Source organism: Eumetopias jubatus, unplaced genomic scaffold (assembly GCF_037043125.1).
Source record: "Eumetopias jubatus isolate StellerSeaLion01/CBP00866 unplaced genomic scaffold, mEumJub1_p1.0 scaffold_15, whole genome shotgun sequence".
NCBI classification, from domain to species: domain Eukaryota; kingdom Metazoa; phylum Chordata; class Mammalia; order Carnivora; family Otariidae; genus Eumetopias; species Eumetopias jubatus.
In genome coordinates, this window is record NW_028274821.1 from 8,100,463 (window position 1) to 8,118,103 (window position 17,641).

The 17,641-nt window shown below is 37.8% G+C and overlaps 1 protein-coding gene across 3 annotated transcripts in view; it reads left to right on the forward strand.

The window, feature by feature from the left end:
* RFX3 (regulatory factor X3) overlaps positions 1-17,641 on the forward strand; it is a 281,486-nt gene that overhangs the window by 237,428 nt on the left and 26,417 nt on the right. For all 3 annotated transcript variants that reach the window (XM_088018771.1, XM_028117363.2, XM_028117364.2), the window contains 3 exons: positions 3-152; positions 6,766-6,974; positions 16,618-16,771. In XM_088018771.1, the coding sequence (XP_087874897.1) occupies positions 3-152; positions 6,766-6,974; positions 16,618-16,771 (513 nt within the window). The remainder of the gene's footprint in view (positions 1-2; positions 153-6,765; positions 6,975-16,617; positions 16,772-17,641) is intronic.

A 17,641-nucleotide genomic window follows, 5' to 3' on the forward strand; every position in this document is an offset into this window, starting at 1 on the left:
AGGTTGCAGCTGTAAGTGCCTTTGCCCAGACGCTGCGAAGATACACATCGCTCAATCACCTGGCCCAGGCAGCTCGTGCAGTGCTCCAGAACACGTCCCAGATCAACCAGATGCTCAATGACCTCAACCGCGTCGACTTTGCCAACGTCCAGGTACTCTGCTTTCTTTCAAAATGTGTCTTGTAAGGAAAGATGCCCCATTTTTTTCTTGTTCGTGAGGATCGTCCTATTTCTTTCCTAAGTTTCATCAGTGCACAGATAGCATCTATGTTCCTGGTGTCCTGAAAGAGCAGAGTCGGACTCCCCCAGGACTTTACTGAGCCTCTGTTTTAAAGTCCGTTTCATGGTTTAAAGTCTGTTTCATGGTTAAGATGTATTGTATTCAATGCAACATTATGTCTGCAGGGTTTGCTAGTTAATGGAGTCGGGACAGTCACAGTCATGGAAGTTAGGTAGGCAAGAGATTAAACTCTTCCATTTGCTAGCTGTGTGATCTTAGACTAGTTGCTTAACTGCTCTGGGCTTTCCTCTTCTCACCTTCTAACACCTAGCTTAGATTATTGTTGACATATTTAGGAATACATAAAGTTCTTTGCACTATAACACACAAGAGATATATGTTTTTAATAGTGCCCTACCTTGGGGCTCCTGAGGGGCTCAGTCATTTAAGCACCTGCTTTTGGCTCAGGTCATGATCCCAGCCCCTCATTGGGCTCCTTGCTCAGCGGAGAATCTGCTTCTCCCTCTCCCTCTGACCCTCCTCCGTACTTGGGCTCTCTCTTTCACTCTCTCTCTCTGTCTCAAATAAATAAATAAAATCTTAAAAAAAAAGTAGCGCCCCACCTTGAAAGAATAAGGAACACTTAGAAACTCTATTTCAGAGTGCCTGGTAAATATTTGTTCATTTGAAAAGAATTAGGAGCAATATATTTGGCTATTTTATTCATCCAAATGAAAAAAAAAGTATTTTAACCTTGAGATCAAACTATTTACTTGTATTTTAAAGTACACTTAGAAAGACAGCCAACTTAGGAATATTATTATGAAATCCCACAAATATTTTATTTCAGATACTAAAGTAATGAAACTAGTTGTTACCATATAAAAATAGTACATTGCTCAAAGTACAAGCAACAAAAGAAGGAAAAAGTACATAAACTGACCATGATCAAAATGAAAAACTTTTGTGCTTCAAGAGACCAGCAAGAAAGTGAAATGACAACTAATAGAATTGAGAAAATTTTTACAAATCATGTATTTGATAAAAATTTATATCTAGAATATATAAAGAACTCCTATAAACCAATAATAAAAAGACAACCCAGTTTGAAAAGAGCAAAGGTCTGCAAAGCCATTTTTCCAAAGAAGATAGACAAATAGCCAATAAGCCTCTGAAAAGATAATGAAAGTAATTAGCCACCAGGGAAATGCAGCTCAAAACCACGGTGGGATATTGCTTCACACACCCTAAAATGTGTATAATCAGACAGATAATCGCAGAAAGAAGGGAGTTAAAGGTGGAATATGCTACCTTAAGAGATTACTGATTAAAATGAATAGTATGAGAAGTAAGACCAAGACATAGGGGGAAATGAAGGGCACTCCACTGAACCCTCACATACTGCTGATTAGAATGTAAAATGCAGCCACTTTGGAAAACAGTCTGGTAGTTTCTCAAGAGGTTCAACATAGAGTTACCATATGACTCAGCAACTTCACTCCTAGGTACATACCAAGAGAAATGAAATCATATCCATATAAAACTTATACATGGACGTTCATAGCAGCATTATTTGTATTTGCTGCATGAAAATGGAAACAACCCAAATGGCCCTTAACTGATGAGTACATAAACACATCCACACAGTGGAATATTATGAAGCAATAAAAACAAATGAAGGTTTGACACCTGCTACGTTGTGAATGAACCTTGAAAACACCATGCTACGTGAAAGAAGCCAGACACAAAGGGCCACATAGTGCATGATTCCTTTTTTTTTTTTAAAGATTTTATTTATTTATTTGAGAGAGAGAGAATGAGAGACAGAGAGCATGAGAGTGGGGGAGGGTCAGGGGGAGAAGCAGACTCCCCACCGAGCAGGGAGCCCGATGTGGGACTCGATCCCGGGACTCCAGGATCATGACCTGAGCCAAAGGCAGTCGCTTAACCAACTGAGCCACCCAGGCACCCTGCATGATTCCTTTTATATGGAATGTGCAGCATAGATAAGTCTATAAGAGACAGAAAATAGGTTCGTGATTGCCTGGGTTCTGGGGACTGGGAACTGAAAAGTGACAGATGTGTTTCGGGGGGTCCTTTTGGGGGACATGAAAACATTCTAAAATTGTGATAGATGCACAACTCTGAATGTTCTACAAGAAGCCATTGAATGATATATTTTAAATGAGTTAATTATATGATATGAGAATTTTATCTCAATAAAACTTAAAAGAAATCAATGCCTTTGCTTTAAAATAAACCACTAATTACTCCTGTTTCCTAGAAATTTTAATCTGTAGTTCTGATCTAGTTTTGTCATTTAATTATATCAAAAATAATATTTGGGCCTGATTCATTTTGGGGTATAGTAATTAGTTAAGTTCATTCTGACTTTCACGGATTGGGCTCAAACTCCTGGTTATGTGAAATCTTAAAAAATCTGCCTCTCTATGTATCTATCTATTTGTCTATGTACAAAAACGTATAAATACACAGATGCAAACACAAAATGTTTATAAGAACAAACTGTCTCCGGCTTGCAAAGCCATTAACTTTACATAGTTCAATGAAATTTACGTTAACTGATTTTAGTGAGAATATTAGAAGTTCATATTGCCTGAAAGTTTATCCTGTAATGTTTCTTTCACATCTTCGTTCGGAAGAGGTACTTTGAAAAGCACCGTTAGTGCAACCTGTGTCCATAACAGAAAATATAAAGAATAATTCCTAATACTGTCTGAGAAAGGTTTTCTGTTGTGTTTGTATACATGTGTATCTGGGACCCTGGGAAGTATTTATGCAAATGAGTTTCTCCAGGTTATAACCGCTGACCTTGAGAACATCTTTGCATTTAAATGGTGGATTATACCTCTGCTCTTCTCATCCTCCACCCACCAACTGAGGCTCCCTTTTCCCTTCCTCTGGAGTTTTCCTGGGTGTGCGTGACAGTTATCAGTGCTGAAGCCTCGATGATTCACCACCTGTCCTCCGAGACCCTTTCCTTTCCCCAGAGATCCAGAAGCACAGTAGTGTGCCCTCTGTCCCCCCCACCCCCGCCCCGACACCTTCCTTCTCACACTGTGTTCATTTCAATCAGGAATTAATCTCTTTCTTAGGGTATAGCATGTCCTGCCTTTGACTGCCTTCTTCCCTTACTTTTCTGTTTGGAGATTTGCTCGGTTTTTGTAGAGTCCTCTGGAGTTCTCCACCTTCTTCTTCCTCTCCTTCCACTTCTGTCACCCTCTCCTGTTCATCTGGAAGTTGTCCCTTTTGAAAAGGGGACCTCAGGAACAGGGACACGTGTGAGCGTGGTGCTCTTGCAATAAGGAGACTTTAATGTAAAACAATGAGTTGACACTTAATTGTCAATAGTATAATGCTCTTCAGAGCTTGAAAGTACTAAAAAGTTTCCTTCAGGATATCAATAAATCTTTTTCACCACCTCATTCTTCTCTTCTTAACTCTTTTTTTGCTCATGCATTCAAGATACCCTATCGAGGGACTCCTGGGTGGCTCAATCCATTAAGCGTCCGACTCTTGATTTCGGCTGGGGTCATGATCTCAAGTTGTGAAATTGAGCCTTGAGTCCGGTTCTGTGCTCAGTGGGGAGTCTGCTTGAGATTCTCTCCCTCTCCCTCTGCCCTTCCGCCTACTTGTGCTCTCTCACTCTCTCTCTCAAATACATAAACAAATCTTTTTTTAAAAAAAGATCATCTTTCTACAGCAGTATAATTGGTTTTCTGTTTTATTTAATTGATAGCATTGCAGGGGTATTGTTTTTATGTGTAAATGGAGAGTTTCTTACCAACATTAAGGGCAAATAGGTTTGGTGGGTTGACCTGATAACTTACCCATTGTGTGTTTGCTTGTTTAAAAGACATTCCGATGATGATGCTCCCAACTCCTTACCATTTTGGATATAATTTAAGAACATCTTTAATGTTCATCTTAGCTTTTTCCATTTATAGAGCTGAAATGTCCAAATTCCTTTCACAAGGGAATATTTATAGTGTACTCTATTGTTAGTATATTTTCAATCTCCAGAGTAGGTAAAATGATATATAAAGTAAAGTAATCTGAAAAGCCAGAATAATGTCCTTTGGTTTTATTTCTCTAAGTTAGTTTTCAGTTCCAATCATCCTCTCTTTCCTAAAACTAACTTCCAAGTAAATAGTGAGTTTGAATTTATGGTAAGAAGGGAAATTAAATTCCTCCAAAGATACCAGTGAGCTCCTCCTACCCATCCCCTCACTGGTAATCAATGCACAAACAAACAAAAAACAACCCTCCTTACAATGAGTATAGAGTTTCAGTTTTGCAAGATGAAAGAGTTCTAGGGATTGATTGCATTATAAGGAACATATAGTTAACACCCCTATACAAAAATGGTTAAGATGATAAATTTATGTTATTTGTTTTTTACCACAATTTTCAAAATGCTTAGATATTAATGAAGAAAAACAAAAACAGCCTTTCCTATCCTTTCCTTGATGCCTAAATTCTTCCCTGGGTACTCTCCTGGACTCTTAATATAAAATTCCGGAGTCATTTGACAGTGTATATTGAAAGAGTTTAACTATTCTTCTTATATAATTCTATCATAAAGGAGCAAGTGCAGAATTTGCAAAGATGTAGCTTCAAGATAGCTAATTCCAGCATTCTTCCTAATAGTAAAACATCTTAATGAACATGAATGTCTAACTGTATGGAATTGGTTATGAAAACCATGGTGTATTCACGCATTAAAGCAAATTCAGTCATTCAACAATAAATATAGCTCTACATTTGCCTACATGGAAATTCAGTTATCATATATAGGTTAAGAGAAACTAAGCAGAATTTCTACTCGAATGTATAATATGATACTCTTTATTTTAAGTATTTATATATGCATAAGCACATAGGGCATGTGAACAGTTTGAAGGTTTATGCATCAGCATGTTTTAGTTATCTCTTAGTGTTGACATCTTAGATATTTCTAATATTTTGTTCCTTTGTGCTTATTTGTATTTTCAGTTTTTTCTATAATTCTATTTTAGTGTACTTACAACTTTGAAAGTGATACTTAGGAGGTAAACCTGAAAGACTTTATGGTTAATTAGATCAGAGAAGGATAGTGGATGGTGTCTTCTGTTGAAAATTGAGAAGAAACTGTAGGTTTCCCTGGGGAAATAAAATAAATTCAGTTTGGGCATTTTGTATTTGAAATGCCTCCCAGTTGAAATGTCTCTTGAATAGGTAATGTCTATACCATCAGAAAAGACGCTGGAACCAGAGAATGAAGATGAGGGGTTTATTCAGCTGAAACTGTCTGTGTGAATGGACTTGTCCTCTGAGAGCTCATGGCATGGAAGCCATACACACTCTTTCCAGAAAAATACACACATAATCACGATGTTTTCGAGGTAGAATTAGGACCTTCACAGACACCCCTCCACAGGAGCTTATCTTGAAAACATTATCTGGATGCAGTGATCCCAGTTTAAAAATTCTTGCCACATCACATATTCTCTATTGTATACCTCCAGAAAATGAGGCCCACATGGATCACATGAGTTGCTTGAGGTGGGTTTAGCTGATGGATGCCCTGTATTAAAATCCATGTCCTCTGACTCTCAGTCAAACATTATATTCCTAAATAATTATATTTTGACCCTGAGAGTGTATATTTTTTTAATTTTTAAATTAAAGCTCGTTCTTGTGCTCTCTCTCTGACAAATAAATTGATAAAAATCTTAAAAAAAAAAAAATACAACACAGCCCTGGAAAATGTCACAAAGCTTAGAGCAACTACTGAAAAGTAGCTTTAAAAGTTTCTGTTCCGATTGCTGTTACTGAACTGAAACTTCCCAGTGAGACACAGAAGGAAAACTGTCCTAATTGAATTCCTAACCAGGTAGATGTCTACCTTTTCTCGAAAGTAGTTTTGTGGTTGTCATGACTGTTGTTTTCAGTTCTGTGAGTTAATTTGCATTCATACCCTTGCCTTGATAGCCCTTGAGATTTCAGTTCCCAATCCACAAAACTTATACATTATATGCTCCTACCTAGTACCACTCAGGGCTTATTTCTCTTTTAATCCTAGGGGACCACTTTTGGCCAATTGAATCTGTTTCTCCATCTGACTTACCCTAAATCTTCTCAAACGGATTGGCCTTAAAGTTTTATCTGATTGAGGGATTGGGGCGGGGGGAGAAAAAGAGAGAGAACGAACTTTTGAAGGCAGTATAAAAACAAAAGAAGAAAGACCCTGCATAGTATGAGTTCAGCTTCTCTTTTTTCTTAGATAATCGTGTATTTGAGTCCTTCACACAGACTAGCTAATGTAGAAAAACCAAGTCACACTTACTTGCTGCCTCTCATTTTCAGGCACAGAGGGGATGCTGGTTTTCTTAACGACCAGCAAGTAGTCCTTTGTTTTCTTAATCCATGTCATTGTTGGAAGCTGTCATTATAATTTCCTTTCGTGCCTAGGGTCTGCATGCTGACATTCAAGGGAAAGATGCTGAGTTGAAGTTTCCCTTTGCTTTCTGTGTCCCATCCCAGGAGCAGGCTTCTTGGGTTTGCCAATGTGATGACAACATGGTTCAGAGACTAGAGACAGACTTCAAGATGACCCTCCAGCAGCAGAGCACCCTGGAACAGTGGGCTGCGTGGCTCGACAACGTGATGATGCAGGCGCTAAAGCCCTACGAGGGAAGGCCCAGTTTTCCTAAAGCTGCCAGGCAATTCCTGCTAAAATGGTCTTTCTACAGGTACTGTCTCGCTCTTTCCTAAGCTTTATTTATTGCTCATGTTCTGCAAATAGGTGTGCGTGCCTCTCAGACAGAAGGAAAAGAAAAGAGTGGAGACTTCGTTTAGAAACTCCCCGTTGCGATTACCTGCAGCCCACCTCGGTGATTCCAGCATCATGGAATCGTACCAGGAGGTTTATGGGAATAAACTCTCTGTTAGGGAAACGAAGCCTCTTGCTTGAAGCCCTGGAGCTTTCAGATGGGAGCGTTTCAGGTGCCAGTCTAGGTGATGTGTTCTGCAACAGTCAGAAAAGAGCCCAGCACCCTCCCTCTTGCAAATGTACATTATTTGGCCTTCTTTCTTGAAGACTTAACCCCACTCTCCTCTTGATTCGCTAGTGTGGGTGATTTGCAAACTGTGGTCGCTAGACCAGGAGCATCACTTTCACTTGGAAACCGTGTTACAAAAGGGAATTGTCAGGCCCCTCCCCCAAATCTACCAGAATCAGAAACTGCAGAGGTTGAGCCCAGCGATCTGTGCTTTTAAAGAAGCCTTTTAGGTGATGGTGACGCATGCTCAGAACCATCTAGTTCTTCCTTAATTTCTTAATTTTATCAGCTACAACTGTTTTCAAACCTAGCTGTACATTAGAATTAGTGTAAAAACAATAAATATCATAGGAACCTCCCCAAACCCTATGGATTCAAAGTCTTGGTGGGTGGGCAGCAGTGATTAGGAATAGAGGTAATCAGAAATTTTGTCTTCAGAAAGCTTCCTCATGGTGATTCTAACGCATAGCCAGTTTAAGAACCAATAATCTAGTAGACAGTATGATATGAATCCCTAATTGACTAAAATAATATAGATATAAGTGTATGTTTTTATCAATATGGAACCTGGAAGAGAAAGCCTTTCAGGTGACATGCAAGGTTGGGATGAGTTGTTGACCATAGGTCTGCCTCAAGGGTTAAAAAACAGAGCCTGTGTACCTAGGCTTATATACCTTATATACACAGGATGAAATTGAGAGATGGGGTTTCATTTCATAATATGAATTAGGTAAGTTATATTTTTGACCCTGCAATTTTTTCTTGTGGTGGGTATTTGTTTTTTTTGCTTCTTTGGATGAAGGTGTCCCCACTGACTCAGGCGTAAAGGCTGTATGTATTTTGGGGTGTAGGTAGTTCCTAGTTTAGATCCTGTGCAGGCATGCACCTATCAGAAAGCAGTGACCACAGGACATTCGGCACAGCGGCTGTGGGCACATTATGGTCATCATCTAGACCTTGGTGAGTCCAGAGCTAGTTATGCGGAGAGAAGGTCTATGAATAAGTCATAGAGTTTAGGAACTTGTTAAACCAGAAATCCAAACTGTAAGATTTCCATCTTCTTTTGACCACTTTCATGAAGATGGAACCAGAGATCTTTTAATTATGATGATAGCTGCTTTGGTTTTTACTGTGATTTCTTTCTTTCCACTGATTTTACTTGATTTCATCCAATTCTTATTTCTTAAGCTGAAAGAGAGCTCCAGCTCCACTCTATAAGCTTAGAGTTAATTTCATCTTACATAATAGTTTTCTGATGTCTCGCGCAGGGTCAGAGGCAGTGAAGGAAAGCCTGCCTGCTTTGTATTATTGTTGTTTTGTTTTTGTTTTTGGGCTGGAGTAGTTCCACAGTTCTGTCTCTCCTATATTTGATACTTTTAGCCCACAGGATTTAAGAAGGGCCTTACTGAAATGCTGCCTGACTCAGTGACCCCCCTCATATGCTGCAGTTAAACCAGTGCTAGGTTTAGATCTGGGTGTAAGTGAGGAAGATGTTAACGAGAGATGTAGGTTTTCCCTGGATACGTGGGGAAGATTTGGAAAACATTGTCACAGTGTCTCAAAGAAGCCAAAGCAACAGTAAGGGTAATAGTAAGAATTCAGAATTTTAATTTGGGAACATTTCTTTAGAAGATTTCAGATATTTTCCCATTTGCTTCTCAGCAAGTTATACAGATGGTATATGTATTTCATGAATGATCAGCGAAACCAAAGTTATACAAGCTGGTTGTTCCAAAACCTATACAGCCAAAAGCAGCGTGCATTCTCTATATCTAAAAACGCAAGGTGTTTTTTTTTTTTTTTTCCTTCTTAGTGCTTTCTTATGTTGCTATGTCAGACTTGCCCTTACTCCTTCCTGTGGTTTTTTTTTTTCTATATATAGTTGATATCGTTTTAGAAATATACCCCTAGAGCCTCCATCTCCACAGAGATCTGTTGCAACTATCTTGAAAGGAGAGAAAATTACTTACTTGTATTTCTTGTTCTCTGCAGATATACAAACCCAGTAGATCATCACTTGCCTGCCCTCTGTCCTCCCTGAGTCGGGGATAATTGGCTTGTTATTATTAGATGCTATTATGGTTATTATTTTCATTTCAAAAAGACTCAAAGGCAGATCGTTCAGGACCACAGAAGGAAAGGCATATTCAGACAGATGCATACCTCCTGCTGGTAGGAAAAGTCCAGAGCTTAGAAAGGGAAGAGCCTTTAAAAATCAGAACTGTTTTTTACTGAGGCATAAGAACATTTTAGGTAATGAAAACTGCATTCACAAATTATCAGAGAGGCAGAACTACAGAGGTGTTTTGTTTTTTTTTTTTCACGGTTCTGGAATTGTAATAAGGATTTGTCAGTCACATACACAGACCCTTCATGTTCTGAAGTCAGGTGATCTCATAATTTCTAAAATTCTGTGTACATATTTACATGCATACAAAGAGAGAAATGGGCTGGTGGAGAATTGTGACCGTAGTTGACACCTTGTTGCAGACATGCTCTGCTCCAAATGGGGGTCTCTCCTGGCCTAACCTGGCTTTCAGTGACGCCAGTTGGCTCCCCGGGAGGTGGGAAAAAAATATTACTACCTTGCTTGGGCAGACATTGAGAAGTTATGTGGGCCATTTCTCAGCTTGTGTGTTTTGTGGTTAACAGAACAGAACATTCCTCAGAGCCACCCTGAGGGTCACCCAAATATCCTGTTTTTAAAGAACAAGACTTAGAGCTTTGATACAGTGACTTGAAAGGGGGTACAGGGAATGTAGTTTTCCTACAACTGGACGATTTATAAATCTTCCAGAAAGTAATGTTCTTTTGGAGTAGACTGTAAGCACTGTTTGAAAAGAGAGTTTGTTTGGGGGTCACAGGTGTGACGCTGTCCCGTTTCTTCTCAGGAAGGGTGTGACATATCCCCAGATACACAAAGAGGTGGACTGAGTATCATTTGTTAGGGTATATGTTTCAGCTTCCAGACCCTAGTTATAAAGATAAATACACGAAGGGTCTCTCATCTCTTATAAAATCATTAACTGGAGAACTCTGATTTTAAAAGAAGTTGAATTTATGGTAACTTAGCAACATGAAATCCAGTGGAGTCTGTTTTGCAACATACCTTACAGAAGTCTGAATCAGACAAAAAGTTTCCAATTAAACCGTTAATTGTGTCATTTAATACTTGGCTTGTAGGGCAAAGGCCCAATATAGAGAAGATACTAAAGGGGACATAGCATTAATCATGCAATTCAACTGATGCTTTTCTAAACCTACGACAGTAATTTCATGGCATGCTTATCAGTATTTTGTAAAAAATAACTGGGGATTATAACGGAAGGTCAGCAGATTTTTGTTTTGTTTTCCAACAGATTTTGGTATTACGTGTGTGTTTTATGCTGAAATAAGATGATTGCCTAACTGTCTAAAAGTTTCCAAAACACTCAGAATAAAAAACAAGGCCTTGTCATGGCCTATAACACCCAACATGGACCAGCCCGTAGTGACCCCGAGCCCATTGTGTCTTCGTCTCTTTGCTCCCTGTCTTCCAGCCGCACAAGCCTCCCGGCTGTTCTTTGAGCATATCAAGCGTGGTTCTGCCTCAGAGTCCTTGTGTTTGCTCTCGCTTCTGCCAGGAAAGCTCCCATGTCCACATGGCTCACTTCAACCCAGTTTCCACTCAGTTATATCTCCTTTTCAGAAAGAGTTTACCTGACAGCCTCACTTAACTTGCCTGCCCCCATCACTCTCTGACCGCTTTCCCTGATTTATTTTTTTCCATAGGATTTATCACGACCTCGCTTTATATTTTATATCTACTTGTGTTTTTTTCTCAACCATTTCTCTTACTACAGTGTGAGTTCTGTTGATAGCAGAATTTCCTCTGACTTGTTCTGGAACAAGACCCTGGCACAGAGTAGGAATGCAGTAAACCTCTATGGAGTGGATGAATGTAAATTCTCTTGGAAAAAAACAGTGGGCTCTGCATATGTCTATAGTAATGTCAGAAAGCTACTCAGTATGAATACTTTCCTTAGTCGTTAACACAATTTCAGAGTTTTTCTATCTTAGGGGAAATATAAAGGCCTAAAACTTGAACTTAAAAAATATATATGTAATTCATCCTGTATCTGTGATATTTATCTCTGCAAAGATTTATTGACATTCAAATGACCCAGAATTGTTTCTTTATATTTATAATGTCATCTATTCAAATAAACATATTTTAGGGGCACCTGGGTGGCTCATTTGGTTAAGCATCTGCCTTCGGCTCAGGTCATGATCCCAGGATCCTGGGATGGAGTCCCATATTGGGCTCCTTGCTCAGTGGGGAGTTGGCTTCTCCCTCTGCCCCTCCCCTCTGCTCTTGCTCTCTCTGTGGCTCTCTCCCTTTCTCTCTCAAATAAATAAATAAAAATCTTAAAAAAAAAATTAAAAAAAACATTTTTTAAATGAAATCAGTATGTGCCCACTTTAGAAAATCTGCAAAATATTACAAATAACAAGGAAGGGCACCTGGCTGGCTCAGTCGGTAAAGCCTGCTACTCTTGATCTGGGGGTGGTAAGTTCGAGCCCCACGTTGGGTGTAGAAATTACTTAAAAATAAAATCTTTTTTTATTTTATTTTTTTTAAAGATTTTATTTATTTATTTGAGAGAGAGAGAGAACACGAGTGAGGGGAGGGGCAGAGGGAGAGAACATCCAAGCAGAGTCCTGCTGAGCATGGAGCCCGACGTGGGGCTTGATCCCACAACCCATGAGATCAGGACCTCAGCCGAAACCAAGAGTTGAACACTTAACTAACTGAACCACCCAGGCGCTCCAAAATGAAATTTTTTTTTTAAGATTTTACTTATTTATTTGATAAAGACACAGTGAGAGAGGGAACACAAGCAGGGGGAGTGGGAGAGGGAGAAGCAGGCTTCCCGCGGAGCAGGGAGACCGATGAGGGGCTCGATCCCAGGACCCTGGGATCATGACCTGGGCCGAAGGCGGACGCTTAACTGACTGAGCCACCCAGGTGCCCCCAAAAATGAAGTCTTTAAAAAAAATTAACAAGATATTAAAATAAAAAATATTAACATGATAAACTTACAACATTCATAATTTTAATACCCGGAAATAACCACTGGTAAATTGTTGGCGTTTTTTTTTTTAATGTGATATAAAATCGGAATCCAGTTGTTTACCATAGTTTATCGTCTGTATCTTTCTTTCCCTTAGCATTTTTCACTTAACATTATATCTTCAGCATTTCTTGTCATTAAACATCTTCAGAAACATAACTTTCAATGTCATCACAATATTCAATATTATGTGTGTATCTCACACATTATTTAAACATTACCTTTTCCCCTTATTCTTAAACATTTAGGTGGTTTTTGGCATTGCGATACAATGATAAAAAATACTGTAGTTTTTGCATGAAATTGCCCCTGTATCTTCAGACACATTCTGGTAAAAATGTTTGAACTTTTTAAAGTGACTAACACTGTATTAATGAAGTGTGCTATCTCAGTGCTAATACTAATAAATTCCCATTTACTTAAGGGTAGGATTTTTTTTTTAACTATAAGACAGTTGTTCTATTAAATAGACTCCTATATATCTTACTTCTTTAACTTGACATACTATCATAGACACCTTTCTGTGTTACTACCTTTATGTTCGGTTTTCCTCATTTCTCTAAACTGCTGCAAACAGTTCATATATGAATGAGCCATAATTTGTAATTTGTTTAATCACCATTGACTAATGGATATTTGGCTTTCCCTCCCAGTTTCTTACGGGTATAAATATTGCTACAATTAAAACTTATCTTTGTTCATTTGTGTAAATTTATAGAATTAGAATTGCTAGGTCAAAGGTTTTCTGCATTTTTAATTTTGACAAATATTGCCAGATTTCCCTTCACAACAAAAGTTTCGTGAATTTACATTTGTAGAGATAGTAAATGAGAGTTATTTTCCCATCTTCTCTGTAACACTGGACCTACTCATCTCTTAGGGTATGATAAATGATATATGGTGTTTTACTTTAATTTGCAATTTTTAAAATTTTGAATAATATTACTCATATTTTTGGCTGTTAGCCATTTGTCTCCTCTGGAATATATTATAAATATTTGCTGTCTTCAATAGAGATGCAATTAGGAGCAAATATTCTGGTTCTGTCTGACTTGATTTTTCAAAATTATTTACTTCATATGATCAAGTTTGGATCATCGTAAGTAAAAATGTTATACAACATATTATTTTCATGTTGTGTTTGCTTTTGTTCTTTTAAGTAGAGGTTTCTCTTTTAAGATTTTTCCATAGAAAAATAATTGTTTAATTTCAAATATATAGAATTTTATATCTGTTTATAGAATTATAAACAGAATTTTATATGTGTGGCATATGAATGAAAGAATCTGTTTTTAGTAATTCACTTATAGAGTTCTACACTAAGGTGTTTGAGTCTAAGGAATTATTCACTAGAACTACTGTGTATGATAATGAATATATTATTAACTCTAATATATGTAGTACTGTGGTAATGGATAATTTTTTTAATTCCAGTATAATTAACATACAGTGTTCTATTAGTTGCAGGTGTACAATATAGTAATTCAGTAATTCTCTACATTACTCAGTGCTCATCATGATGAGTGTGCTCTTAATCCCCATTACCTGTTTCAGCCATCCTCCCCATTCATCTCCCCTCCAAAAAACCATCAGTTTGTTCTCTATAGTTAAGAGTCTGTTTTTTGGTTTGTCTCTTTGTTTTTCCTTTGTGTTGTTTCTTAAATTCCACATATGAGTGAAATCATATGGTATTTGTCTTTCTCTGACTGACATTTCACTTAGCATTATAGTCTCTAGATCAGACATGTCATTGCAAACGGCAAGATTTCATTCTTTTTAAGACTGAATAACATTCCAACATATGTGTAGATAGATAGATAGGTAGATAGATAGATCACATCTTCTTTATCCATTCATTTATCGATGGATGGACAGTTTGTGCTTCCATAATAGAGGTATTGTAAATAATGTTGTAATAAACATAGGGGTGCATATATCTTTTCAAGTTAGTATTTTTGTATTCTTTGGGTAAATACCCAGTAGTGGGATTACTGGATCATCTAGTAATTCTATTTGTAATTTTTTGAGGAACCTCTATACTGTTTTCCACAGTGGCTGCATCAGTTTGCATTCCCACCAAGAGTGCACGAGGGTTCCTTTTTCTCCACATCTTTGCCAACACTTGTTATTTCTTGTGTTTTGATTTTAGCCATTCTGATAGATGTGAGGCAATATCTCACTGTGGATTTGATTTGTATTTCCCTGATGATGAGTGATGTTGAGCATCTTTCCATGTTGTCTGTTGGCCATCTGGATGTCTTCTTTTCAGAAATGTCTGTTTGTGTCTTCTGCCTATGTTTTAATTGGATTGTTGTGTTTTGTGGTGTGTGTGTGTGTGTGTGTGTTGAATTATATAAGTTTTTTATATATTTTGGATACTAACCCTTTATTGGATATGTCATTTGCAAATATCTTCTCCCATTCAGTAGGTTGTCTTTCAGGGTTTTTTTTTATTGTTTCCTTTACTGTGCAGAAGCTTTTTATTTTGATGTAGTCCCAATAGTTTATTTTTGCTTTGCCTCAGGAGACATATATAGAAAAATGTTGCTATGGCCAATGTCAAAGAAATTAGTAATGGGTAGTTTTCTTAAGACCTTACATACATTATCTCATTTGACCCCCATGCTAACCTTGAACCTTAAAATGTTGAATGGCATGCTTACAATTAAGATCACATTGTGGTTACATGAGTCTGTCTCACTCTAAGCTCCTGCTTTTTCTTTTTCTTTTTCTTTTTAATAAATAAATCCACAATGAGAGGTCCCCTGCCATCATCATATAACCTCCTGTTCTTGATGCTATAACCAACTGAGAATGAGAAGCTCATCTTCTCCTGTTCTGTATATTATAATTATAACCACTTATATTTAAGTAGTGGTCTGTTCATTCATAAGTTTATTTCACATCCTTGAAATAATCATGTAAGTTAGGTAAGACCAAAAAATGTAGCTTTTATTTTCACCCAAGAAGAAAAACAGTCTCAGGGAAATGATTTGTTTGAACTCGACAGTGAATTAACAAAGAGCCAGAATCAGAACTAGGGTTTAGAGTTTCAGATGTACCATGATCATCTGCTACTTGCCAAACCAAATGTATAGAATTTGATATATTAATAGACTCTACATAAATAAAGTTGACAATGAAACAGACAACAGAAGTACAGTCTTTTTCCATCTGCCTGACATTTTATAATTCTTCATTGTGAAACAGGCTTTAGGAATATCAGCCTATCCATTTGTGAGAGCCTGTCTCTTCCATGTATCTGAGACTATAATGGCTGTTTTAGTTCTCCTAGGCCAGAAATCTCTAGAAAAGACCATGAAATGAGAGTGATAAGAAACACACACACACACACACACACCCATCCACTTTGACTCTACAAGTTAGAAATATTAAGGAGGTTTGAAGTATGTGGACAAGCTCCAAGACTGGCACATCTTTGGTGAGGAAAAAATTTTAATTAGGACTGCTTTCCATTTTAAATACAATAGAGTATATTGTTAGTATTAATAATATCATTCATATTTTGGTATCATATTTTATAAATTCACATTTTTTCAAAGATATGCATTTCTTAGTTTATTGTACTTATTTCTAATGGAAAATCACCTTAACTTAAATGGACATCAGTAAGAAACCGGAATCACTTAATAAAGTTGCCTTCTAATAGGATTTGCAGGGATCCCTGTACATACTCACCTACATTCTCTATTTCCACATCTGGGAACATTACTGAGTATGTTTTGTAATCTTCGTATGGCGCAAATACCTATTTTTTCCGAAGTGTACATCCAAAGTTATTATCACTGGGAGGTGGTGACACATTGTTTACCCATCAGTAAGATTTTCACTTTGAGTTTTTCTTATGGTGGTGATGAATTGCCAATCTTTCAAAAATCTTTTTTATTTAGTTCTGGTCCCATCAGTGAGAGTAATAGAACCAGAAGACTCACCTATGACAATAAAATGGTTTTTCCCGGTAAAGACCTGTCTGGATCTGATCAGAATCTAACCAAAACTCACCAAGGGGTACCTCTTTACCACCCTGTTTAAATGAATTGAGCCAACTGCTTTCAGTAATGAAATTATTCCTTGGCAAGTTGTGTGGTACACCAGCCTTTTAGACCCTCTGACCTAACTTCTTTTAGGAGGAAAAGTAGGTTGAACTCTCATCCTGGTCACTAATATTGGCTGCATATGTGTCTTCTCTCTTGAAACAGCTCAATGGTTATTCGGGACTTAACCTTACGCAGCGCCGCCAGCTTTGGCTCCTTCCACCTGATCCGTCTGCTCTACGATGAGTATATGTTCTACTTAGTAGAACATCGTGTTGCTCAGGCAACGGGAGAGACACCCATAGCGGTCATGGGCGAGGTAAGAGAAGCCAAAAGAGCTGTGACTCATGGGGCTTTGAAAAAAGAACCTGAATTTCATTTTAATTTAAATATATTGTTTATTGATTAAAGCAATGGTTCCTAACCAATGAAGACCCTGATGGGCTGTGGAGTTACTACAGGGGGTCCCTAAATCCCTCTGCTTATATGTATTCTCTTAATTAAAATATTCTAAAATTATAAATTACATCATGTGAAAATTCTTGGCATGTTCCAATATATTATAAAGGTGTCTACTTGAAAGAAAAGTTTGAGCATCCCCAGACTGGAAAAACCCTTATTGAACGGAAAGTAAGAAAGACTATGTTGCTGATAAGGCGAAGGGCCAGGACTACAGAGGAGAGAGTTAAATACGTATTTTTATAGACTCTTTGTCCAAGTACCCAGGACCAAAAGAAATGATTCTATTTCAGAAGGATAGTAACAATGGTGATGGTGTCGAGAGCTAACGTTTCGGGGGCACTTACTATGTGCCAGGCACAGCTCGAAGCCCTTTCTATGTAACAAAGCACTGGACGCTTTCTGAGACAGGTACAACTCTACCCTGTTTTACAGATGAGTATCTGAGGTTGATGTAGAAAGCTAAGGACACAGATGAAATGTTTACATAGCTCTGATAGCTGGTAGGGACCTGTTTCAAATACTCAGACTCTGATTTTCAAATCAGGCTTCTCATTGCTGAAGATATGAAGAAGAAAACATTCTCGTCACAATTTTTAGATAGAAAATAAAACTGTCTTGTTTTCAATGCGTGTCAGAAAGCTAACACTCTGACGTAAATTTACACGAGGAGTGGTTAATATGATGAGGAATAGATGCAGATGCCCAAGTGAATCCTCTGCAGCTCATC